The sequence below is a fragment of the Balaenoptera ricei genome, chromosome 4, assembly GCF_028023285.1.
Source record: "Balaenoptera ricei isolate mBalRic1 chromosome 4, mBalRic1.hap2, whole genome shotgun sequence".
NCBI lineage: Eukaryota > Metazoa > Chordata > Mammalia > Artiodactyla > Balaenopteridae > Balaenoptera > Balaenoptera ricei.
The window spans coordinates 130,591,626-130,619,013 of record NC_082642.1 but is presented as its reverse complement, the minus strand read 5'-3'; the positions used below and the strand labels follow the sequence as shown (position 1 = coordinate 130,619,013).

Below are 27,388 nucleotides of genomic sequence, written 5' to 3'. Positions count from 1 at the left end.
ATGGTTTCAGTTTTTCACCATTGAGACAGACCTCTAATCTTAATTGACCTTTTTATATCTGGGTCTAGTCCTCTGGAAATCACACTAGGTACTTTTCTTAAGGAGCTATTGTTTTTAACTAGTATATGTGTAATTGAACATTGAATTGTGCCACTCTGTTTTCTTCATTTCATTTCTTGTTATAGCTGAAGCAATAAAGTATCATCCCTTAATAGGTTAAGCAAGTCGGTCGTTACATCATAGTTACAAGAGATTTGTCTAATGCTTCAGGTTTTAGAGAAGACATAAAAAATATGTATTTTGTAGTCTTCTGTCTTAGAAATATATGAGAATTGCCATTTCTATAACTAGCATATTCTTCTGGAGTTTATAACTCAAACTCTTTAATTCACATTGGGTTTAAATATGTGTTTTGGATTGTCATCCTGAGGACCTAGTTGTGTTTTTTCATATTTAATGAGAGCCATCATAGAAAATCCATTTTGTGTATAGCACACTTTGTGCTATCGTGCTGTGTTGATAAAATGCCACCTCTCTGCCTACTCCCTCCCATTGGTGCCATCGGCCAAGTACTGTCTTTTCAAACCATTTTCACTGCCACCTGGCAGAAATACTGAAACTGTGAAGTGTTATCAGAAGAATTATTGATGCAGTTTTTCATTTTAAAACCTCAAAAATAAATTCCTTCAGCTGATATCCCTTCACAGAAGATTACAGTATAGGTCTTGGGCAGAGAAGGAGAGTCTACATAAGTAAAAGTGATTGATGCAGTTGGTTTTGGTGGCTCAACTTCAGATGACAATAAGAAAAAATGTACATTTTCAGAGACTTGAATACTTTTAAAATCTTTTGCTTTGTTAAATGCTTTAATATCTTTATTTTTTAATTTTAAAAATGAAAAGGTGATTCTAGTTTCAGCAAGATCAATGTGATTTAATTTTGGGTGACAAGAAGCAATTTGGTACATTAGAAATACAGTGTATTTATAATAACTTGGAATAAAAGTACAGTATATATAAACATCACATGAAAGGATATTTCATAGCATGAATAACACAAATGCTGATAGCATTTCGTTACTAGTCTTTAAAACTTCATTACTGAGTAAAAACTCAAGAAACTTTGATATCCTGGTCTTTTAGATTGTATCATCAGTGGTAAATATTGCACTGTGATATTGCAGAATTTCTTTGTCCTTTAAGAATTCTTATAAAATATTATATTTAGGTGCTACTATGAATATAGCAATTCTCAACTGGATTTGCTGTCCCAACTTGCTAAGATTTTTCAGCCTCATATCTGCCTTTTCTCTTTTAGGAAGAGCATTCTTTCTAGAACACAACCTTATTATATCTTTCTTGCATAAGCATCTGTGAAAAGATCTCCATACTTTCTAGGGCAAAATTTAAGCTCCTTTAGCATAAATTATCTCACCCTACCTATGTCACTTCTGCATCCCTGATTTTATTTTTAAAATCATTTATATCCTCCCAGCACATCTGCTTCCACAGGTCTCTGCCTGTGTCTGCCTCTCTCTGTCCCAGGTGACCTGAGTCCTCTCCATCTCATGAACTCTTACTTGTGCTTCAAAGCACAATTCAAACATAGCCATCTCCTGGCATCTTTCCTCTTTTTTCCTCAGCAGTTACTTGATCTAGTTTGTGCACTTCCACACTTTTTCCCCTGATGCCCCCTGCATATTTCTATTATTATACAAATCATATTCTGCTGTATTTGTTTTTATTTATTCATTTAATAGGAAGTCTCTGCCATAGGCTATGAACAATTTTTTATTCTGTTTTCTATCTCCTGTACCAAGCAGAATGTATCATAGTTTGTAGCCAGTCAATACATTTTTGAACGAGTAAATAGATGAATCATATCTTTTTCAGAAAGTGGATTGATAGATGTGGTTATTCGCCAGTCCTTATTTTGGGGGTTATGTTTTAGCAGCTGTGTTAAAATTGTAGGATCTGGATTCCAAAGCATTTTACAAAATCGCTCATCTATCCAAAGGTTTTTGAAAGCTTGAAAAATCAAATTTAAGAAGTTTATAGTTTAATATTTAAAGTACAAATGGTAATTTTACTGAGATAGATAGATGATAGATAAACAGAGTTAGCATAATATGCTTAAAACTATAAAATATGTTTTCATTGCTTTCATTTGATGTTTCATCTGATGATTTTAATCATGTGTATTCTCAGTTATTACATTTTTAAAATTATATAAAGAAGGATTTTATGGTTCATATGGGGCTCTAAATTTTTACTAACTAATTTTACTAGCTAGTTATGAGAGCCAATTCAAATTCTTTCTGGTCCAAAGCAATACAGATGAACTAATAAGCTGTGTATGTGATTTTCATCAAAGACTGTTAACTGATTTTTACTATATTGACTTTTATTTTAGTTTTTATTTTTGATAATGAGGTACAAGCTAAGTTACTCAGTACTTCTTACTTAGTGTCCATGTTGGCAGTAAACTTTTTTTCATAGAATTACTAAGAAGTAAAGAAATATACATTGATCTTTAAATTTTTTTAATGTATATAATTTTTCTTAGGTATTACAGATGATAGAGACCAATCTTAAGTATTTTGAGGTATAACTATCGGTGGTTTCACATCTCTATTGAAAAATGGACACTGCAGTGTTTTAAGAGTTGTACCTAAAGTAATTTTGTAATGTTGATTTAAACTATCATTCGTATTAGAAAAAATGGAACAAAAATCAATGTATCTGCTGATTCAGTGGAATTGTGTAGAAATAACAAGAAGATCATAAGAAGTAAGTAATCTCCTAAAAATACAGGGCAACATAAATCACGTCCTGTTCAAATAGATCCATAAATCTGGGTTCTTCATCCTTTTAAACTGAATCTTCTATTATCTATAGCTGTAGAAGAAAATTTCACTTAGTAGATTTATTCCTTCTGTCTCTGAGGTGTGTGTTGAATGTGTTGAATTAGGAGGCAGGATAATAGGACACCAAAAAATAAGCCACTACAAATCTCTTGAGTTTTTTGAAAAAATGCTGCTGCTGTTTCTATGCTAGCACTCTTGTAAGGATGAGTAACTGGTTGCATGTTTGAGGATCCCTACATTTACTCCGTTCTTGGACCTACAGTTATGTACTCCTAAAGGACTGAAAGAATTCTGGGTAAAGGACTTTACCGAATGATGCTTGCTGTTAAAATTCTTCAGCGCTCAAATTTTAGGACTGTGGCCATGAACACTGGGTTCTAAAAATTCGAGTTCATTTTAAAGTTTTTTTCTTGGTCTTAAGTTTTCTAGTATAAGCCAGGAGTTACACTGGAAACAGATGATTAGAAAAGTCATAGAATAAACATGCTGTTTTCCCTTCAACAGGAGTGGATTTTAGTATGAAGAAGATGTCCTTGTGAAAACGTCCAGTTACACAGTCTGCTGTTTTTCACTTTCTTCTTTCTCTGTATAATTAGCCCCAAATTTAAATCTGAACTTCCTTAGCATTTTTACCCCATCTCTTTATTTTCTACTGGAGTTCCTTGTACCTAGGTCTCATTATTTTTGCCTACACCATTTTACTGGCCTTCAGTCAGACTGCCTACTTTATTCACTGATCTGTCTCGCTCACAATCTATATACTACATTCATTAGAGGGTTAAAGCTTCCAAAATTTTTGCTTTACATTTATCACTCCTCAGCTTAGAAAGAGTCAGAATAAAATCCTCAGTTTGTCTTCTCAGGCCATTCTTAGACTGGATACAAATCTATCTTTTGTAGCCAATGCTGTTTATACAGTGGGGACTTGCCATTCCTTTGGGATTACACACTGTATGCTAGATGTGTTCTTGCTTCTTACACTTTGCTCAGTTAGCTCCTTGCTTGGAATATGTTCACTTCTCCACTTCTCTAAATGCCACCCCTTCCTCCAAGTCTCCATAATGTCCACCTCCTGCATAAAGCCTTTCACAGCTACCGTAACACAAAGGGATCCCTCTCTCCTGAAGTCCTATCACACTTATGATGTGTACTATAATTTAAGTGCTTCTCCTCTGTGCTCTGAGAGCACCTCTATCATTGAACTTACCACAGCCTTAGAGAATTGTTGTTTTAATTTCGCTGTTGTTGTTGTCATCATGATCATGTTCTGTATTTTCTCTTAGACTATGAGTACCTTCATGGCTGCAGGGTAGATGATTTTGTCTGTGTATCTTTAGTGCCCAGTAGGGGAACATAGTAATTGCCAAATGCTCATTGATCTAAATGAAATGAATTAAATAGAATCAACCACTTTCATATGTTTCTTTATATTGTTAGTTATCTTTGTATGTAATTCCCATCTCTTCAGTTCTTTGATATTTTCAACACTTCAACTCCTCTGGTCTAGAATATCAGCAGTTTGAGAATAGGTATCATATTTTTTTCCTTCTCGTATCCCTGTGCCCAGTACACTGTCTTGCAAATATTACAAGAACAATTAATGTTTGTTAGTAGATTGATTTCACAGGAAGGAGATATTTGAGTAATGCAATGCTTCTTTTTCTCTCTTCATTCAAAACACAGAACCATATTGGGAAACCATGTTTTTTCTTAAAAACTTTAGAATATCATTACAAATCTATTTTCCTATGCAAGTATAGGGGCTGAGGGTTTACAGTGTACATTTAAAATGTGTCTACGAATACATTTACTTCTTTCCTCACATTTGATATAGTGCTCTTTTTCTTTCCCCATTGTGTTTTGAGAAATACTTAAAAAAAAATCAAAAACTGTAGCCTCTGTCTGGCACTGAGCAATCCACCTAGTATCAGATTTTCTCTTTGATATATTTTTCTTTGTCAACAGTTTATATTGACACACTTTCTTTCCTTTTAAATTATAGCTCCTCCACAGTTTGTGGTTAGGCCAAGAGATCAGATTGTTGCTCAAGGTCGTACAGTGACATTTCCCTGTGAAACTAAAGGAAACCCACAGCCAGCAGTTTTTTGGCAAAAAGAAGGCAGCCAGGTGAGTGTAAGCCTTGACTGCTTTTCTGAAATCTCTGAACTCCCCGTCTCTAGTGATCCTCAAAGTTTGTCTTTCCTTTCTTGTTGTCAATGTTGAATTTATTTTATTTCTGAAAAAGAGACCAATTAATTCTAAAATTAGCGGGAGTCAGATGCTTTAATATAACATTCTTTTTTTCTAGTGTTAATTCTCCAATATTTTAATCTTATGTCAAATAGATACAATGCAGTGTAACTAAATTATCTGAAAAAGTCTAACCCGTAGCTGTTTAAAATCTCCCAACAGAAAGGTAAGTTTGCTTTCTTGCATTGAGCTACATTGGGATAAGTAAGTGAGTTAGTATATATAAAGCACTTAGGACATCCTGGGCAAATGTAAAACAGTCAAAAATATTTCCATTATTAATCAGCCTAGAAACTAGTTTCAACCCCCTTTCATAGATATGTAGTATAAATACCTTTTCTTTACCGTTAATTTAAGCACGCTTCCATTTAAGAGTAGGAGAAATATTTTCTTCCATCATCCCTTCTGGATTCCCTCATAGTGGGGTTAGACAGGAAATAGTACATTAAATACCAGAAAAAACCAACACTTGTCTGGTCTTTGCTGTGCCCTGGTTTGTCCTCTCGGGGCCCTCTCCGGGCAGCATGATCTCTCAGACTCTGCTAAAAGCGAATTGAATGCACCAGTTTTCTCATTTAGAACTTGGTCCAAACTTGGGCAAGCAGAGGCTTCTAGGTTCTGAGGCAATGAGTGGAACTTCCAGCATAAACCAGATCAGAAATTGAATTCTTTGTCTAAAGACTTATCTGTGCATTCCTGAGGGACCTAGAGATATTTTCGTTCTAGTCTCTCCAGAAGCATTCCGAAGGAGGCATATAGTTCGCAGGAGGAGACCTACTGGTGTTCCTCCTCAGCACCCTCTGGTTGTTAGTCCAAGTTCTGGAAGAATTTCCTGGGCAAACACGGAAACCATGATTAAAAGTCTCAGGCAATCTAAAAACTTTGCCAGAGACGGAAAATGCTTTAGACTAAGTTAAGAGAACCTGTTGATCAAAACTCGTGTATGATTATCTGAGTAGAGAGACGTCAGGAAGTTTCACTCAGCCGTCATTTTGCATTGTTGTGAATTCCTATACAGTTCTGTACCACCTGAAGCTAGCAGTTTTAACATCTCAGTATGGACGGGCAAATTATCTTTCTTCCTTTCCTCAGTGCTCTTTGTTGGATTCACTTCCCCCATGATTTGTGGGATGGAAATATAGTGATGAGAAGGATAATGTAAAGTTCTGGCCACTGGCTTATCCCACATCAGGACTGTTCCAGGACTTAATTGCCATCTTTTTTATCAGTTAGTAACTATACAATAGATTTCTACTCATAGACTTCCTTGATTCTTCACTTAAAAATTGCTTTCAGATTAAAACATCCCAAACTCTAAAGTGAGTGTAAAGCAACATGATATAGTTATAACACACTTGAACATACACACACACACACACACACACGTACCCTGAAAAAGGAAAGAATTCTAAAGCCATTTTCCCTCCGTATAATTTTTATAATCTTTGTAGCACTGTTTAAATTTACTGAACCTCATTTTCTTAATCTAAAATTTGAGGATAACATATTTTACTTCACATAAGTTATGAAGATTATGTGATTAAGTTAGTTTATATGTAAAAATGCTTTACACATTTTGAAGGTTAGAAATGGGGAAAATGCAGAATGCATCTGCCTTCCCTTGTTCCTGGCTGAAGTGGCAAGTTCATGCTTCTGCTCAGGCCAGGCTGCTAGGGCCAGAGGTATCCCTCTGCCCATGCACAGAAGCTCAGCACCACTCTGGTCACCTCTGTCCCCAGACCCACATCGTGCCTGAGAAGGCAGGAGGGGATGAACCTGGAGAGCCCTGGTAGCCTGTCAAGATTCTCACTCCTGCCTGTAGCTCCTTCCCTCCACCCATTCGGGGAGGTATGGGGTCCACAGAAGTTACTTTCTCAAACCACTGATAGTAAATATATTTATGTGAATATATTATTTATTTATAAATGATACAAATATAATGATATAAAGCAATTTGATTGTTGCAGATTTACACTTTAAGTCCATGTAGTGAGTTAAATCTCATTATAACTTGTTATCATGTAGATACAGCTATATCATGTGTAAATCACATGCCCTAAAATAGCTTCAGGTTTATACATGCTATTGCATAAAATGTATATTGGTCTTGTGGCCCAATGAGCATGATATTTAAATATGCTACATTGTATTTTAATGTTTTTTAAACAAGTAATGATCAAATAGCATTAAAGTATTTCTTTTTCTGTTATTTGACAAAGTGGCATGTAATTCCAGAGATATTAATCTCTGGGGAAAATTTTCGAGTTAGGTGATTTGATTTGATTATAATCTTAGGCCTTGTTTTCTTTATTTCACCTATCTCCCTCACATTAGACAGAGGGGTCGGGGGAGAGAGTAAAGGGGAGAGAGAGAAAGGAGATTGTGAATGAGAACAAAAGAGAAATGCTTGAGCAAATTGTAAATTTTCAAATCATGAATTGGGACATTAGGAAAAATAAATTGGTCTTACTGTCTGCAGTATCCAATTTTTACAGTGATCTATGACTATCCATCAGTGTAGAGAGTTAAGGGCCTGGACTTAATGGTCCATATTCCTCAATATGTGCTGATAATGCCAATTAGCACTAATAGGATACCCAGGCACTTCAAGGCAAGAAGAGCTCTGTAGAATTCCTGGGTTTTGCTTGTCATCCATTTTCTTTTGCCTGTGTCATACAAACAGGGAATAAAGATGATGGGTTAACCTCAATCATATGCCATTTTTCATGTCATCGAATCATTTAGAAGGTGGACTGATAACACATTGTAGAGGAAGAGATCCCGGAGAGAATTAAGCCCATCTGATGTATTAGTGCTATGTAAATTAGTATTCTAATGGCTAATTGTAGGAAAGTGCACACTTTGAGTTATTGTATCATTTCCAAGTGGCTTTAAAATTTAGACCCTTCTCTTTCAGATGGTTTATTTCAGTAATATATTTGGATTCCACAGGAGAATTAGCTTGTTCTCAAATTATGCTTCATATGTATGAAAAAGTCTAGCCTTATATAGTAATACAAATTTTATAGGAAGGCAATAGCATTTTGAGATTATATTCCTGACATGCTAGCAAACATCACCTCTTTTAGAAAAGGTTTAATAACATAGTATGTTTATGTAAAGTGGGCTTACAGTGTCACACTCGAATCTAATAAAGTGGACATCCATCATGTTGCAATAAAGAGAAGAGCTTCTAATTAAAGTAGGACCTCATTCGCAGGATTAAAGTCATTTAGCGTAATTGAAAAGTGTTAATACCCTATTTTATCCTCTTTCATTGGTATTACTTCAAGGGTAGAAACATTTTAAGGGGAAAATGTGTCTTATGCCTTTAATTGAATGTTATTACCTCCTGATTGTAACATATTGAAACTGTTTAATTACAAACCTGGAAAATTAATTACTATGTCGAGAAACAGATCCCAGAGGGTTATAATGTTCTTTTTTGTAAGTAAATACAACATAAAAATTGATATGTCCTTATTTATAATCCAACTTGGAAGCATATCTCAATATAATCTATTATATCCAATTTTTTTTTTAATTGAACAACAGTAAAGCAACATAGGTCATCCAGGTTAACATTACTGCTCTCCTATAAGAACATTCACAATTTCGTGATTTGGCTGCTTGTATTTAATATGAGTTATATAGGAAACTAAAGAACCTTGTATTTTTTGAAAGGGTAATATTATGAAATTCTTTACCATCACACGCATCCTTCAGAAACATCCCGCATCTTCTTTTTATTTTCAGTGACTTGGTTAATCTTGCTCAGACAGTAGCCTTTATACCTAGCTCCTTTCAAAGCTGTTACAACCTGCAGAAATCTTATAGCAGAAGGAGATTCAGCTGTCTCTCTGTGTCAGTCTCAGTCACACACTTTTGAATACCTTTAGGAGAAATTCAGTTACTTATGTCAAATATTCAAAAGGGTCAGCAGAAAATATTTTTGCATTCTCTAGTGGTCTGCAGTTTATAAAACACGTACACAATTGATGTTACATTCCAGATCACGCTGTCTTATGAGTTGAGTCAGATGAGCATTATTATGTCCATTTTACAGATGAGGAAACCGCGTTTCAAAACTGTTCAGTAACTCACAGAAAGTCAGGCAGAGAGTAAAAGGTCACGATCCAGACCTAGATGATTGTTCCTTCAGCCAGAGCATGCTCGCTTCTTAGAGCACATCATTTTCCCATGATGGGAAAAAAGTTTCCCAGTGAGACTCACTGTGTGGCCTTTAACCCTTTCGGTACCGTATTTTTAAATCTTTGTGTTTTCTTTTTCCAGCCACATTTCTCTAACTGCAGTAGCTGTTGTTAATATAATTTTCCTTCTGAGTGAGAAGAGATTTCTTAGTAACATTGTGTTTGTTTCCACAGAACCTGCTTTTCCCAAATCAACCCCAACAGGCCAACAGCAGATGTTCTGTGTCGCCAGCCGGGGACCTTACAATTACCGACACTCAGCGCTCGGACGCGGGTTACTACATCTGCCAGGCCCTAACCGTGGCAGGAAGCATTTTAGCAAAAGCTCAGCTGGAAGTTACTGATGGTGTGATATTATTAGAATTTGTTTTCCGAAAACAATGATTTTTATTTCAAAACTATGAAATTCTCTGACCTGTTAGTTAAATCCTTAAAATTAATGCTTATCTTCTAAGTTTGAATCTAGGTAAAATAACATTCTTAATAGTTTCTAATTCTCCCTGATTTAATACCATTTACTTTCCCAAAGAAGAACATCAAACACAATCTATTTTATTCTTAAAAATATAGTGATGCATTATTTTAGTGAAATAGAAATAGGAATGTTAGCTGTATATTTTTATTCAGTCTTGTGCTGATATGATTGCTTCTAATGGATAGTAATAATCTTATTTTACTAGAGGAGAGAGAGATATAATCTTTATTATCAGTGGAAACAGAGATGACTTTTCACTTAGCCAATCACATTATGACATCCTATGATGTGTCAATTATACATTCACTAAGTTAAATTAATTAAATACCTTCCAAACTACAAGTGGATGCTAAAACTATTTTTTTATTTGTATGTATGCACTACAAATCTTAACTGAAGCACCTGATTCAGGTGAAAGTTGAAGACCATGCAGCACTCTTCATGTCTGATTTTTTTTTCCCAAGAGCTTTTTTGTCACAATTGACACGTAGGGAGTTTTAGATATTTGTGAACCTCTGAGCATTCATTTAAGCCATATTCTTTGATATCTTAAATTAAAAAAATCTCTCTTGCTCTCTTAGATTTGTGGGGTTTCTGATTCTCCCCACACCCGCACCCTCCCACACTGGGTTCTGCGATAAAAGAGCTTTGGGCTGTGACCTCTCTGATTCTCTTCTTTCTCTGCTGAACTTTTATACAATTCAAATTTACATGTAGATTAAAAGGTCATTTAAAATTAATAGAAAGGCAGTATTTTTTAATGTCTGCCCATGGTATTGCCTGATTCAGCGCCATGTCAGGAATGGGAATAAATAGAACAGACAAACATTAGCTGAGGGGATATTGAGTCGTTAATGGCAATACCTGCTGATGCAGCAGAGATTTACTGCTATGGAACTGAAAGAAGTCAGGTTCAAGGGTAATAGTGCCAAGAAATTCTTCCTTTACATGGACAAGATCATCGATCCTTCAAACCTCCATATTTCTTTAAAAGAAATAACATATAATTATTAATCTTTTTTAAGTTCCTATGTTTTCTTCTACTAGGAAAAAATGTCTAGAAGCATGCACTTGGAAAATAAGGTATTCTGGCCAAAACCTAAGTTTTATTCTATACTACTATGAAAGATTCCAAATATAATGCTGAAGAACTCCACTATAGCTGCTTATGGTATTTTACAAAAGACAGACTTTTAAATGTTCCTAAATGAAGAAAGTGTTATGAAGAAGGCAAACCATATTTGTAGAAAACAAAGTTGATGATTTAGAAGAGCCAGTTGATATGACTGATGTGGTTCATGAAACAGGTGGATATTCAAAATTGTGCCTGATATAATGAAAAGGAAAACTTGTTTTGAGAAATTAAGTTTGTTGTTGACATAATCTCTCATACCAGTAGTAATTCTAGCTTTGGTTCTGTGGTCAAACTGAAAAGAGTGATAAGGAAATTTAAATCTGATGACTGAGATGTCTCTGAACATTTGGTTACAAGTGGCTTGAATATTCATTGCTACATTGATTTTTACTTTCGTAAGCAATCACAAAGTCAAGATACTTTTGCAAGAACGTTGAATGGAGGTTATAGAGTTATTGATTTTGACAGTAAAGAAATCTAACTTCAAGACCTAAACACACACACACACACACACACACACACATACACTTTATTATAAATAACTGTCTCTAAATATTAACTTGCCACATTGGCCGATGACTTCAGCTTTTATTCATAGTTTTGAATTTTTCAGACTGGTTAACAGTTTAATAATACGTAAGCCATCATTTTCCTTTTGAACGTGTTGCTTGGTATGATCCAGGGCAGTTTAGAGCCAAATGAAATTCCAGTGTAGAATGAAAACATATGTCATGTTCAGAAAAACAAGCAAAACATCTATAGCGATGTTTCTGTTGTTACATTTTTGTACTTAGACTCCTTTCTTGGAAATATTTTTAACTCAGGTGTTCACATGAGATGAGATTGTTAATGGTGATGAAAGGTGCTGTTGAGTGATAATTTTACTTATTATAGGTAGAACTAAGATCTTTAGTACACTTGAATTTCAAAACATCCCTTTAAAAGACCTTCTTATTATTTCATTAACACTGTTCTTCATTTCTTTTCTTCTCTTAGAAAATTAGAAAATTGTAATGAGAATTCTGAGTAGAGCCAATAGAATCTAAAAGGACTGGAGGGAAGAAATGTACAATAGATGTCACATCATGATCTTATATGAGTGGTTTATTGAGGATTCCCAATGCGTAGTTAGAGAAAACCATGGAATTGTTCACAGATCACTGGAAACCCTAAATGTTCATTTAACCTCTGACCTTAGTGTCATGGAAACTTGTGGTCATCTTTCACCCATAACATCCTTGAAACTGAAAGTTCTTTCTGGCCAGGAGATTTTCGGTTACTTTTTTGATCAAATTCATTTAAAAGACAATGAGCTACTCATTTGGGCAGTAAAAAAGAGAAAAAAGAAACTAATTGTATGTCCTTTGCCCATATATAATGATTTCAAGGCTATGACAGTAAGAGCAGGTTATAAGAAGTTACCTGAATTCTATATAGATATTTAATTTGAAACAAAGAAGTAACATTATATAAAATTTAATAAATAGTTTCTTCTCTGGTAATGCAGACCCATTTTTCTTACTGAATTTTAAAATTATTCATAATGTTTGGTGAATTGGCCTTCCATTTTTGACTCAGAGAGAAAATAAATTCCACAAAGCGTTCAACTTGAATATCTGTTTGCACAATTATTGCCAGATATGTCAGAATTGGTATAATATTGTGCTTTCACGTTCTCTGAAGATTATTTAATTTACTTCTAAAATGAAGAATTTGATCAAGAAAAGCAGTGAACTAAATGGATCTAATTTTTATTTGCAAAGAATACACAGAGAATCTTGTTTTCCTTAGGTTTTTATAAGGTTTTCTACATATACACACATTTTAATACATATTTTGATATAACAGGTTTAGGTTGATTGGAAGTCCACTCTATCCTGACATGCAGGGGACCTCTATTTTAAATCAAGATCAGTTGGCTTTCTCATGGTAGCCTCTAAAAGGACTGTTTGATTTAATGTCTTTCCCCAAAACTGTGAACTCTACAAATAAAAATGCAAATAGATTGAGAAATATATAAACATATAAATGGGTATTTGTAAAAGCTGGTAGACAAAGGAAATTAGAGCATTAATAAGCAAAATGACTTTTTTTGATTATGTACATAGTAATCCAAGATGACCTTCTTGAGAAAAAGCACTCTTCACAGTTGCTTAGCAATAATTCAGATTCAGCATCTTTTTCTTTTTGTGGAACTTATATATCTATCTATCTATATATATATAGATAGATAGATAGATAAATATTATATTTGTTATTATTATATATTATTATACATAATAAAGAGCATATTTGGATAATTAACCAAAACCTATGAGAAGTTTACAAAACTTTCTCTTAAGAAATCCTTTCTTGGACCTGGATATATCAGTTTCATTATGAGATGGTCTTCTAATGAATTGTAGATGAAAGCCTGCCTCCAATTGATTCCATATTTTCATTACCCATTTAAATATTACTATACATTCTGATACACTTCCTAAATCATTATATAATACTTCTAAAAGCACTGATTGTACTGCTACAAATCAATATTCAATTAAAAAAAACACGGTGAACTAAGTTTATGAAATTATGGAAACTTTACTCAAATGATCACAAAAATGAATATATATGTAAACACAAATTTTCATGAAAACGCTATTTTTGTCATGTCATAAATATGGTCTTTAGATTTTTTTGCTTAAATGTATAGACTAATTAAATTATATCATCCACATTATATTACTCTAATCTAGAGCCCAGTATCACAATTTTAGGACTAAATTATTTATAGTCTAATATTTTAACGTCATCAAAATATTATAGTCTATATAAATAAAGCCGGCAACTGGTGCTATGAAGGTAAAATTATGTATTACTCATATATTTATCATAAAAGCAAAAGTGAACATCGATTGTACTCATGTGATATTCCACAGGCTTTCTTAAATATGCATATGAGAGATAAAATGGCCATTTTGCAAATGATTACCATAAGCTCTCAACATTTTAATTTTAATATGATTAAGCCTTTCTAAGGTGTCAGAATTTATCTTATCATCATCTTAATTATAGGTAACTCAGAGTAACTTATAAATATAGTATGGCTTCAGTAAAATATGTACAGGTGTATGTATAGTAATTATAGATGATAGATATATAATGGATGTAGAATATTACAGAAAAATTATAAGTAATATGTATGACTTTGGGGCTTTAATCTTACTTTTGATATAAGACTACTGATGATATAAAGACTACCAAATTTCATAAAATTAAAATATCCTGAAAAATATCTTTGTCCTTTAGTTTTGACAGATAGACCTCCACCTATAATTCTACAAGGCCCAGCCAACCAAACGCTAGCAGTAGATGGTACAGCATTACTGAAATGTAAAGCTACTGGTGACCCTCTTCCTGTAATTAGCTGGCTAAAGGAGGGATTTACTTTTCTGGGTAGAGATCCAAGAGCAACTATACAAGAACAAGGAACCTTGCAGATTAAGAATTTACGGGTAAGTAATGTTGGATTTGTATTTGGATCTTCATCTCAACAGAAGTATGTACTTCCCTAGGGAAAAACTGTGTTGTGAAATTAAAATCTTACATCCCTGCATAATTGCTATACATTTTATTATAGACCCTGTTATTTCTTAATTTACAAATGACAAATTGAAATTAGAGGGAAGTTCATTGTCCTTAAGTTAATTATAAGTTCATAACAGGCCTAGAAACTTTTTATTCCTTCATTCTATCCTATATGTATGTAATCAATGGAACTAAAAAGGTTAAACACATAAAGTTAATGATAGTAATAGTACGTTTAAAATAATTGAAAATGAGAAATGCTTCTGATTTACTCTCATGAACAAGGGAAGTTCGTAATGAAATGTGGATAAATTGGCTCAGCCAAACAGTTATGTGGGAAAATAATAAAGAGATGAGACTGATGACTGCATAGGAAGCAGGTTTGGCTAGTTGGTAAAAATATCTTACAGTTTAGGTAAAGTTGCTGTGCAGTTTAGATTTAAATCTGTGCACAAGAACAAGCCATTGCTGGTCTTTTAACAGAAGATGACATGATAGAAAATGACCATTCCTGCCAACTTACCAAGTTAGACTTGCTTCAGGAGCAGCTCAAAATAAATGTTTACTTCTGAATATTGTATTAGCTATCTACTGCTATGGAACAGTATTAGCAAACACTTCACAACACTTGTGTTGTTAGACTCAAAACAACACATGTTTATTATCTCATATCTTCTGTGGGAGTCTGGGCATGACTTAGCTGGGTCTTCTGCCCTAGGGTCTCACAGAGCTACGGTCAGGGTTGTAGTCTCATCTGAAAATCGACTGGGGATCAGTTTGCTTCCAAACAACATAGTTGTTAGCAGCATTCAGTTCTTAATGGCTATCAGACTGGTGACCTCAGCTTCTTGCTTGCTGTTGACTGAAGGCTGCCTGTGGTTCCTTGCCATGTGGATATTCCCAATATGATTGCTTGCTTCCTCAAAGTCAACAAGGAAGAGAGTCTTTTAGCAAGACAGGATTACAATCCTATATAACATAATCACAAATGTGACATCTTGTCACCTTCATGCCATATTCTATTGGCCAGAAGTAAGTCAACAGGTCCTCCACACACTCAAGGTGAGGGATTACACCAGGTGTGAATACCAGAAGGATGTTATCATGGGGGCCACCTGCCCTCCACAAGTATACTCAATTCATTCAACCAAATATAGAAAGCCTCCCCTCCATGTAGCAAGCACTATGCTAAAGCTCAAGAGTATGTCAGAATAGTCACAAGATTGGGAATGAGGGCCAGAATTAGGATGGTTGATGTAATAGTACATGAAGAAAAATTGACTGAAAATGATTCAGTGGAAGAACAATTAGTAGCATCTGGTATCTAGGTATAAATTGGGAACCAAGGTGATTAAGAAACAAACGAAAAGATGTTGAATTTTCCCATTCAGAAGCCTGAGGAGGAAGATAAAATATTTTTATTATGTGTATTTTCAAATGATCACAACGGGGAGTGTTTTTTTCTTACAATGTAAATTATTTACAATCACATGTTTATCAGATGTATAAAATACGGACACATAACAAAAAGGAAGAATGACTTTTTTGTAGTGTGCACATGCATACACAAACACAAATCTTTAATTTGTTACTATAATGAATGTATATATTTTTTTACTTTAATTTTGAGATAGGCATTAATTATTACTCTAAGTAGACAAAATGCTATCAAATTCAATTTAAAGAAAAATAAATTAATACAGGTTTTTAGCCTGTCTTTTTATTTATTGTAAATTAATTGTAAACCTTCTTTGGACAGAATGGGAGTTATTAAAAAATTAATGCCAGCTCTCCTTGAGTAAACAATTTGACCTCTCTCTTTGAGCTAAAGGCAGACTTCTTGGGCCATGGAGGTTAATGCATTTCCACTGTACTGCTGAATTAAAGGGTGTGCTTGAACAGTCAAGACCCCCAATAGTGTTTAAAAGAAGCAATTAAAGGTGGGTGCTTGATGATGTCAAACAAAGTTTGAGCCCCTCTGTCAGACTTCTGAGTAGTCTTTCTGAGATGCATACTCCTGGGAGCTTGTCTGCAGCCAACTACACAAGGAGAAAAGTAGGTGAGAGAGTGTGCCAGCACATTAGTCTTTTTCAAAGCACTTGATTAAGGACAAAAAGAGGATGGAAAAGATATGAAGCACTCATGACCAGAGAAGACATTATTTAAAGTTAAAGGAATAAAAATGAATATGGTGATGATGATGGTGATACAAGAGTGAGCTTTAGCAATATTTAGGTTTTCATATCACTTTTGATAAACTCCATAATGAAAACATTGTTATTTTTTCTGTAAGATGACTGTCTTTTACGGAAATAAAATATTTTACACTACTTCACTGATACAGTCAAGAGAGGGTTTCTGTAGATCATATTCCTTTACGTCTTACTTTCTTTTCCAGTACTTAATGCAAGGGGGGAAAAATAGTGTGATGAACACTGTGTTCTCGTGGTCCAGTAATTGGCAGCTGAATCCGTTTCTTTTGAGAAGGAGAATATTCCAATAATCATTAAAACCTACTACCACAGCTAATGTCAGACTTGTATCTCCACACAATGACAAGGAGATGCAGTTAAGAAGCATTACCTAGTATTCTTCTTTTAGCATTTGCACATAATAACAAGTGCTACATTTTAGTTCAACTGCTATAATAAAATGCAAATTTTGTACTCTTTCACAGACCATATTCAAATGAACATCCCATTAAAATCCAACCTTGGCTCATTATATTTAGTTTGTGAGTGATGCTTCTTAAAAGCAAAGATTTCTAATGACTGTAATGCGTGCACAGCCACATTTGAAAAAATGGCTCTTTCTACAATGGCTATCCCCCATCATCCCTCGGTATAATAGAAGACAATTGTACAGAGATAATATGGCAAAGAATGACGTGACAGAGTAATTTGAAACTTAAGTTAAAATACATAATGCCATTTAAAATCAATTAAAATTGTGGCACCGCAGTAACATCCAGGCACTAATGATTTACCGGAGAATCAGTTGTGGAAGGTTGAGTCATCAATACACTTACATTTTGAACCCAATAGATATTATATTCCATGAACTCCCAAATTTTATCAACAATTATTCTCGCGCTCATCGTGGAATGTTAATTCTACATCTTCTGCTTTGCCTTATTCTGTTTGGTCATCAGTTTCTCTTCCCAGTCTCACTTCTCCTTCACCCCTAAACTAACGTGAATGAATGTTGTTTGCAATTTAGGTCCATGGGGCTCAACCACAGGGAGAAATTTTGATTTATGTATTACTGATCTTGAAGTTTTTGTTAAGGATATATCACGGAATCTTCTGCCTTTTAACATTTACAAAAGGGAACTTTTGATTATATTGTCAACTATTCCTCAAAGTCTTTTGCCGCTCTTCAATGGATAACAAAAACATTTTATGTAATCAGTGAAAGACAGTTTTTAGTATGCTTTAAAAAGTGTGATGGATTAGATGATTTCTGTGACCCTTTCAGCTCTCTATTGCAATGATTCCATGGGTATCGTTTGCTTGTTTTTAATGACACAACTTTATTTCATTCACTGTCACACTGCTACAGTTTTAATAAAAGTGAGTACTGCACTCTTTAAAAGGAAAGATTTAGTTTTCCTTTTTTTTTAAAAAAAATTTCTTCTTCACTTTTCTCCATGTCTTTAAAAAAAAAAAAGGTCTTCCCCCCTATTATCTCAGTGCTTATTTACTCCTGTGTATATTTTATTCTGTGAAATACAGTTTATTGACGACAAAGAGGACAGCTTTGCATTACTGATCTCTGAATGTTTATAGGATGCTGAAAAATTCTGTCCTGAGTTATCCAAATCTAACTCTGACACAGTGAAGCACCAACATAAGCTGGAATTAAAAGATAAGGGGGTTGCTGTGGAGGCAAATAGAAAGACAACTAAAGTTTACAGACAAATAGCATTTAGTTGTAGAAATATAATAAGAATCTTTGAATCACCATTATGAATAAAATAACATGATATGAGCTTATTTTAATATTTTATGTGTGCATATGATTGACTCTAATGTATAATTTGGACAGCCAAATGATATATCACATTTTCGCAGTCAAGTGTTGCCTTGTTGAGATTGAGTAATTATTCTACAAATCAATTAAAACAATTTTATTCTCTCCCTTCTATGCACACTAGATTTCTGATACTGGCACTTATACTTGTGTGGCTACAAGTTCAAGTGGGGAGACTTCCTGGAGTGCTGTGCTGGATGTGACAGGTGGGTTCTTTGTGAACTATTTTAACACAAGAAATCTTGAGCCAGTTTCAGTGATTAGCTCATTACCAAATAACAAGTTAAAGAGAGATCAGTATTTTAAATATATTGAATGTAAAAACTAAGCTTTACACCACTTTTTCATTTCTATACCTCTTGGTACATAGCATTGCACATATGAAATATGATACATTTGTCCTTAATAATCTTGTTATTTTATTTTCTCTGTCTAAAGAACAAGCAATTCTAGTGATCATGTGTGAAAGTAAATATTTACTAATATGTAGGAAAAAACAAATATTCACTTATATACTTTTGATTCATGAAGATGAATTGCTCACTGTCTATTCAAATTCTTTAATAGACTGTTTTCCTTTTAAGCATCTTTGTCAGCTTATGCAATCAGAAATGAAGCTTTTTCTGTTTGTCCTCTCTAGAATCTGGAGCAACAATCAGTAAAAATTATGATTTTAATGACCTGCCTGGACCACCATCCAAACCACAGGTCACTGATGTTACTAAGAACAGTGTCACCTTGTCCTGGCAACCAGGTACCCCTGGAACCCTACCAGCAAGTGCATATATCATTGAGGCTTTCAGGTATGAGACAGTTCCTTTTCTCTCCATTGGGTTTTTGCTTTAGCTCCTATATCCTAAAATCTCAAGTGAGCTGTCCTGCTGTTTTATGCTAAGGACATGCTTAATGAGTGCATTTTAAGAATTTATCTTTTATATCTGACTTTATTCAAGAATAGACTTTAGTTTTATTTTTCATTCATACCTTAATTATAAGATTAAATATGCATTATCCATGACTACGTCTATAGGGATCTAGTTATGACATAATCACTTAGCTCTTGACCATTGTAGGGATTTATCGGATGTGAATTTTGGCTTTAGAACTAAGCAGAAAATAATTTAATTAGGCACAGGCACTTTTTAAGTTATGCAACTGTTATTGAGGCATGGAAGCTTGGAATTTTACTTCCTAATAATTAGAGCAGAACCTAAAATAATTCCAGTGTTTTATGCTATATATTTGAATACGTGTATTGGCTATGCCTAAGAGAATATTAAAAACTACAGTTAAGTGATTGAGTACATGCACTTCTGATTGCTGAAAGGAAAAGATATGTCCAATTGTTATTTGAAATAATTGCTGTCAATTCAAGGATATAGACTATAAATTAGCAAATACTAGTATAAAATTTTTTTATAAGAATTTGAAAAAATAGTTGTACTAATGGGAAAATGTGGCTACATATTTAGTTTCAATGTGCTTCTGTTTGCCATTATAAATATAGTGATAGCCTCTCTCCTTTATAAGCATTAGGACAAATCATCACTTTCATTTTAGGCTTCCCTAATCTATTAAAGTTAATGATCGATATATAGTTTTCAAATTTCCAAACGGTGTTTTTCTATAAGTTTCATGCTTTGATGTAAAAAGACTTCTGAAAAATAAACAGACAGCCCTGAAAATCACATTTCCTCCTCATTCTAAACAAAAGCAACATTTGACCTTAGACAAAGTGCTATAAAAGGGCATCCCATCTGCAGATGACCGTTAAAGGTTCCACACATACAGATTCAGAGATATTTCACCATTCCGAAGTGATAAATCACAATACTGTGTAATGTACAATTTTATTAAAAAATGTGACCAAGGGAAAATATTCATTACGTGCTTCCTTTCTTCTTTTACAGATATGTAGTTTTAGAAGGCTCTATTATAATATTGCATGTGGAATTGATGCAAAAGAAAACACACCTTGTAACAGGAAAATGTATTGGCATAATTTACTCTGTAGTCCATTTATTCTTTCTACAGGTTAATTCTTTTCAAGGTATATATATATACATTTACGAGGACCATATTTATTGTATAAACTTGATGTTGTGATCTTGGCCTCTGTTCCTTTTACAGGTATTCATTTAGTGGCTGCTATGCTTTAGCAAAGGCCTATCACATCTCCTGGGCTGAGTTTAATTTTGTTGTGCATGGCACTTCCGTTAGGTGGGCTCGGCTTTGTTGTTGAATAAACTGAAATCATCCAAATGTTTCATTTATTGGGCTGAACACTTCAAGCGTTGTGTGTGTGCGTGTTTAATTTTCAGCCATTAACCTTTGTCATTGATACCCAACTCCCATTTCCAAGACCCTTATGACTGCTGTTTAAATGAAATTTCTGTTCATGTTTCAGCCAATCAGTGAGCAATAGCTGGCAGACAGTGGCAAACCACGTAAAGACCACCCTCTATACAGTGAGAGGACTGCGGCCCAATACAATCTATTTATTCATGGTGAGAGCAATCAACCCCCAAGGTCTCAGTGACCCAAGTGCTATGTCAGATCCTGTGCGCACACAAGGTAATTTCAATAGCTGTAAACATGACTGTTTCTAGAAGGAGGCATTAAACAGATCTTTAAGGACAAAGGGGTTGCAGGACCAAAGATAAATGTGTCTGCGTTGCTTATTATGTTTCACTAGACCTGATCCAGTGAAAGAGAAGAAAACTTGTTGTTCACCTTGGTGAGTGTGTCCTCTTTCTGGAGCTGTCAGGGTCTATTTAGTAAAAAAGAAGCAAAATAATTTGGTACAATTACATAGTAAGTTTAATTGGGGCTTAACTGTAGGGCTTTACTATATTTCAAAAGAAGGAAAAATGTTTCTCCTTCTTTGAAATTAATTGTACAATAGCAAAAAGTGATCTTCAATGGATAAAATGCCCTGTTAGGGATATCAAAGTTACTTCCTCTAGTTCAGGAATTGTGTTTTGATAGTGCAGTGGGTCTCAAGGTGTGGTTCCCACAGAAGCAGCATCTGCATCACCTGGGGGGCCACATTCGAAATGCAGATTCTCAGGCCCTAACTCAGAAGCTCTGGGGATGGGGCCTGGCAGCCTGTTAAAGTGCCCTCCAGGAATGTTCATGCTTAAGTTTGACAAGCATCATTACAGTGTATTTTATTAAACCACATGTTTAAAGGAACAATTTGTTTCAGGAAGCAGTAAATCAAGCTTTCTTCCCGAGGTATGCAATGCTTTTGACTAATAAAAAAAAAAAAAAAAAAAAACCCACCCAGAATATTATAAGATCAAAATGGAAGATTTCTCATCTCATCTTTCATAGCCTGCCTCTTCAAACTGAGAAGTTGCTGCAGTCTAGGGGTTAATAAGGGATGTTGAATTATAATTTTCCTTCTTACTAGTAGATGAAGGGAATTAATAAAATAGAAACGGTGGCTTTATTATTTGTTACGACTTACTTCCCACAGGGTTCTTGAGAAAGGGTTAATTATTTCTTACTTGTAAAAGGCTTTGAACAAGATACTTATAATTCAAAGTAGTATTTTTATGCTATGAAAAGCACCATACAGCCATAAACTATTATTATAATTACAATGTAGTTCAGTGATGGTAACTAGCATGCTATTATAACAGAGAAGGGCACCTTAAAGGAATCAAGTCAAATAAAGTCACCACGTGATTTTGCAACGTTGCTGACATGATGACAGTCAAGGGAGGAGGGGATGCCACTTTGCTATTGTTCTCTAAGCAGTAATGTGATTAATTTTCCATAATGATAAAGGGCCTGTAGGTAAAGAACCTGTCTCAAGAGAAGGAAAAAGTACAACAAGGAATTTGACGACCTGAAACTGTTTCTATTTTACCTTGCCTGGATCCAGTTGCTTATAGTGTGTCTGAATTTAATGAGTAAATTAAATTATTGAACTTGAAAATGCAGAGGTGTATGGTTTTAAGTCAAGAAATTGTAGTACCCAGATCATTTTTACTTGTGTAAATAGAAGTAGTCAGTTTTTGTGCATAGCTGCAATGGAAGGTGGGGAGATCACAGAGTGGGGAAGACTTTTGGTGTGGTTAAATCCAGTGGCTCTTCTTGATCATTCAGTAACAGTGCCAGTCACTAAATCTTGACTCATAAAATAACTTCTTGGTGAAAAGGTCAACAAAGATTAATGAAAACTTGCTTGTGATCTGGCTTGTTCCAGTCGGGAGACTATGTAGAGAAAAAGACTTATGTTCCCTTAACAGATATTTAATAGAAAAACTCATGTTTTATGTCTGAATGTCAGGATCATTTTTGACACCACACTTTCAGCAGCTTTGCATTCTGCAAAGCACTTCTTTGCAAAGAACACTTGGCTGTGTGAGCTCTTATTTTTCAAAGATATTAAATACTGTAGAATTTAGCATTTTCTGATTTCAGCAAGGCAGCAAGTACTTGTACCATCAATATCACAGTAGATCATAGATATATCAGCAAAGATTAATACTATTCACATGATATTAATAATATATATACACACATATATATATAATTTCTAAATCAAGTAAAACTCACTGTGTTGTTTATGTTAAGGATGAAAAATAGTGAAACTGGAAAAAAATTACCAAAATGTAGTCCCCAATTATTTATGTTCCAACTTAAGTTAGTGCACCCAGTTTAAGTTATGGCTGAGACATGCACTAAAAAATATTTTTGCAAGAGTGTTGCATTGTGGCCTGAGAAAATAGGAGAAAACAAGATTAAGAAAATAAATCATTTTAAGTTGGACTTCGTTCCTTAAATAAGGTGATTGAAGAAAAAAATTCAACGTAACATTGCAGTGCACCAGTTAAAGAAGCTGATTTGAGTATGTGTGAAATTCAGTGTTTGATGTCAATTTGATGGACTTGGACGTCTATAGTTTATCTTTTTTCTTAATGGACACATAGGATGTAAACCATTGTATGGGAAATAGAGTAGTATTTAGGCAAATGGTGAATAAGGGGTCAGAACAGTTTATGGCTGAGAGTATATCATTTTAAACATTCTTTCTCCCTCCTACCCCCTCCATCACTTTGAAAAAATAGCAGCATGATTTTTTGTCAGATATTGGAGTACTGTTCAGAATTTATTACATAGAACATTTTATCAGTATTTTAAATTGGTCAGTCAAAATTATTTTTGTGAATTTGGGAGGGTTCTTCCCCTTCTTTCCCTCATTTTGTTTACTTTTAGTAACATAATTCACTCCCAGTCCCCCCGATTACTTTCTCTTCCACACTCCCAGGCTGAAATAGGTCAAGGAATAGGAACACACAACCTACTAACTGGGGAAAGGGATTGAACAAATTCCTCAACAGTAATTTTCAGACCTGGCCCCATTAACTACTTGGAAAAGTCCTTCAACATGGCAACATCTGTGTGAAACTGATGTTTCTAAAGAAGTCTTGCAGCACATACTTCATCCTTTAATAAGAAAATAATAGATCTTTCACAGCAGTGTACTGAGTGGGGATAAGGGGTTGCATACACTTTTATTAATATTATTTTAGTGAAGATAAATATCAGTTCTCAAATTATGTTCTAAAATGGTGGTACGTATATAAATATGCTTTAACGTTGTTTGTCCCAAAGGGTTCTTAATTTTTCCCCTGTAATTATTTCTAATGGCATAATATTGGCTTATATAATGTGTATTAGAATTCCACTGTTAATTTTTAAAAATTGGGAATGGTTATCCCTGTAGATATCAGCCCACCAGCACAGGGAGTGGACCATAGACAAGTCCAGAAAGAACTCGGCGACGTCCTTGTCCATCTTCATACTCCAGTTGTATTGACTCCCACCACTGTTCAAGTCACGTGGACGGTAAGTTTTTAAAGACTATCCTAATGGTAGTCCCTTTTACTCCTTTAAGAAAACAAACCAAAACAGAAAAAGACAAACAAACAAACAAAAAAAGAAGCAAAAACACCATTTAAAGTCAAGGTGTAATCAAAGGCAAAGAAGAAAAAAAATAGATAAAAGTGTGACTAGAGTAAAAATAGATCGCAATATAAACAATACGATCTGTCTCCTGGATTTTTTTTTTTTTTATTTTTATTTATTTATTTGGCTGTGTTGGGTCTTCGTTTCTGTGCGAGGGCTTTCTCTAGTTGCGGCGAGTGGGGGCCACTCCTCATCGCGGTGCGCGGGCCTCTCACTGTCGCGGCCTCTCCCGTTGCGGAGCACAGGCTCCAGACGCGCAGGCTCAGTAGTTGTGGCTCACGGGCCTAGTTGCTCCGCGGCATGTGGGATCCTCCCAGACCAGGGCTCGAACCCGTGTCCCCTGCATTGGCAGGCAGATTCCCAACCACTGCGCCACCAGGGAAGCCCTCTCCTGGATTTTTCAATGGCCTTACTGAGATATAATTAACATACCAGAGTTAAAGTGTACAACTCAGTATTGTTTGGTATCTTTGCAGAGTTGTGCAGTCATCACCAGAATCTGATTTTAGAACATTTCATCATCCCAAAGTGAAACCCTCCGCCCATTAGCAGTCACTCCTCCATTCCCCTGACTTTAGCCCTTGGCAACCACTAATCTGTTCTCTGTCTATATAAATTTGCCTATTTCGTCCATATGAATGAAATTATACAATATACGATCTTTTGTGTCTGGCTTCTTTCACTCAGCATGATGTTTTTGAGGTTCATCCACGTTGTAGCATGTATTAGTACTTTGTTCCTTTTTATTATAGAGTAGAATTCCATTGTATAGATGTATCACATACATCTGTTTATCCATTTATCAGCTGATTCACCTTTGTGTTGTTTCCACTTTTGGCCATTATGAATGATGGTGCCATGAACACTTGCATACACGTCGACATATATTTTCATTTTTCTTGCGTATACTTAGGAATTGTTGAATTAAACTCTCTGCTTAACATTTGGATGAACTGCCAAAATGTTTTCCAAAGTGGTTACACAATTTTATGCTCCCACAAGTAATATTTGAAGGTTCTAGTTTCTTCCACATCCTTGCCAGTTTCTCTTGCATCTTACCCTGTCCTTTTGATTATAGCTGTTCTAGTGGGTATGCGTGGTATATCATTGTGATTTTAATTTACATTTCTTTAATGACTAGTGTTTTGAATTTTTTATGTGCTTATTGAGCATTTGTATATCTTCTTTAGAGAAATATCTGTTCAAATTCTTTGCCCATTTTTAAATTGAGTTGTTTGTCTTCTTAGTATAGTTCTATAATGTTCTTTACATATTGGATACAAATCCTGTATCAGATATATGATTTGTAAATATTTTCTCCCAGTCTGTGGGATGTTTTTTTACTTCCTTAATGATGTCATTTGAAGCACAAAAAATTTTATTTAAAGTTTTCTTCTAAATATAAATCAATCATCTTCACATTCTTTCAGCTGAATCTCATCCAGCAGTACCAAGAAAAGTATATAATTTTAATAATTTGACATATGTAGTAAAAAAAATTAATGGGTTTTTTTTTTTTTTTAAATTTTTATTTATTTATTTATTTATTTATGGCTGTGTTGGGTCTTCATTTCTGTGCGAGGGCTTTCTCTAGTTGTGGCAAGCGGGGGCCACTCTTCATCGCGATGCGCGGGCCTCTCACTGTCGCGGCCTCTCTTGTTGCGGAGCACAGGCTCCAGACGCGCAGGCTCAGTAATTGTGGCTCACGGGCCCAGCCGCTCTGCGGCATGTGGGATCTTCCCAGACCAGGGCTCGAACCCGTGTCCCCTGCATTGGCAGGCAGACTCTCAACCACTGCGCCACCAGGGAAGCCCAAATTAATGGGTTTTAAGAAGTAGATTGATATTTTAATATATGCTAAGAACATCCAATTCCAAATTCCATGCATTATTAAATGTCAACCTGCCCACTGTTATTTCAAAATACAAATGTTTTCATCGCATGATAGCCACTGCAGTAAAAACAAGAAATAGCATAAAAATAGCCATATTACTCATAGTAGAGGATATTAACCCTTGTATATGTGTTTGTGTTTATGTGTGTCTGTTTTGTGAAGAGCCAGATAATGTTCTTCCCTGTGCCTAATACAGTTTTTGCCAACTTCTCCTTTATGCCTGAGATCTCTTGCCGCTAAAAATCCATAAGGATGATAAAAGAGCACAGTTTTTTAAAGCCCCCCGTATATGTGCTAGATCTTGTATGTTGTGTAAGTAATGGTCATTTGAGTTATGGATATCTAGAAAATTTTCACTTTAATTATAATATTAGAATTATATCAATCATAATTAATTAGAAAGAATTATATTAATTAGAAAGTATTTATAATTATGACTATTAGTTTTGTTGTTGTTATTGTTTTTGTGGTAGTAGAAGAATGAGTGTAAGTTAAAAAAAAATGGATTTTTCCCCCTTAGAATCCAAGTTTCTTTAGGGAACTAACTATTTCACCCCTTTTCATCAATTCCCTTAACAAAAGAAGTTGAAAAAGGAAAACCAGTTATTTTTCGTCAGTTCTTAATTAATTATGTTTGAAATATGAAACACAATGAAGAGAATTATTCCAGTGTCCTCTTAATAATAAAACCATTGAGCAAACACAGTTCAACAAGCATTTTTTGAGAACCAGTTTTGTACTAGATGTGGGGAAACACTGTATAAAGAGACACAAATCTGCTTGAGAAAAACGTGGGAGTTCTTAATGATGGTACACAGGGATAAGGGCCATAACCGTATGTACACATTTTATAAACACAGGTTTCAATCAAAGAGGAAGTGATTAACTCTATCCTCAGGCATCAGAAACAGCACTATCACTTATTTACATCTATACAGGGAAATATAGAGGCATTATTTATTTGAACAGAGGA

The 27,388-nt window shown here is 34.7% G+C and overlaps 1 protein-coding gene across 8 annotated transcripts in view; it reads left to right on the top strand.

Annotated features, from left to right (window-relative positions):
- ROBO2 (roundabout guidance receptor 2) overlaps positions 1 to 27,388 on the top strand; it is a 572,703-nt gene that overhangs the window by 464,651 nt on the left and 80,664 nt on the right. For all 8 annotated transcript variants that reach the window (XM_059921372.1, XM_059921368.1, XM_059921371.1 and 5 more), the window contains exons 8-14: positions 4,869 to 4,993; positions 9,502 to 9,673; positions 14,229 to 14,434; positions 18,664 to 18,745; positions 19,180 to 19,342; positions 20,947 to 21,113; positions 24,280 to 24,401. In XM_059921372.1, coding sequence (XP_059777355.1) covers positions 4,869 to 4,993; positions 9,502 to 9,673; positions 14,229 to 14,434; positions 18,664 to 18,745; positions 19,180 to 19,342; positions 20,947 to 21,113; positions 24,280 to 24,401 — 1,037 coding nt within the window. The remainder of the gene's footprint in view (positions 1 to 4,868; positions 4,994 to 9,501; positions 9,674 to 14,228; positions 14,435 to 18,663; positions 18,746 to 19,179; positions 19,343 to 20,946; positions 21,114 to 24,279; positions 24,402 to 27,388) is intronic.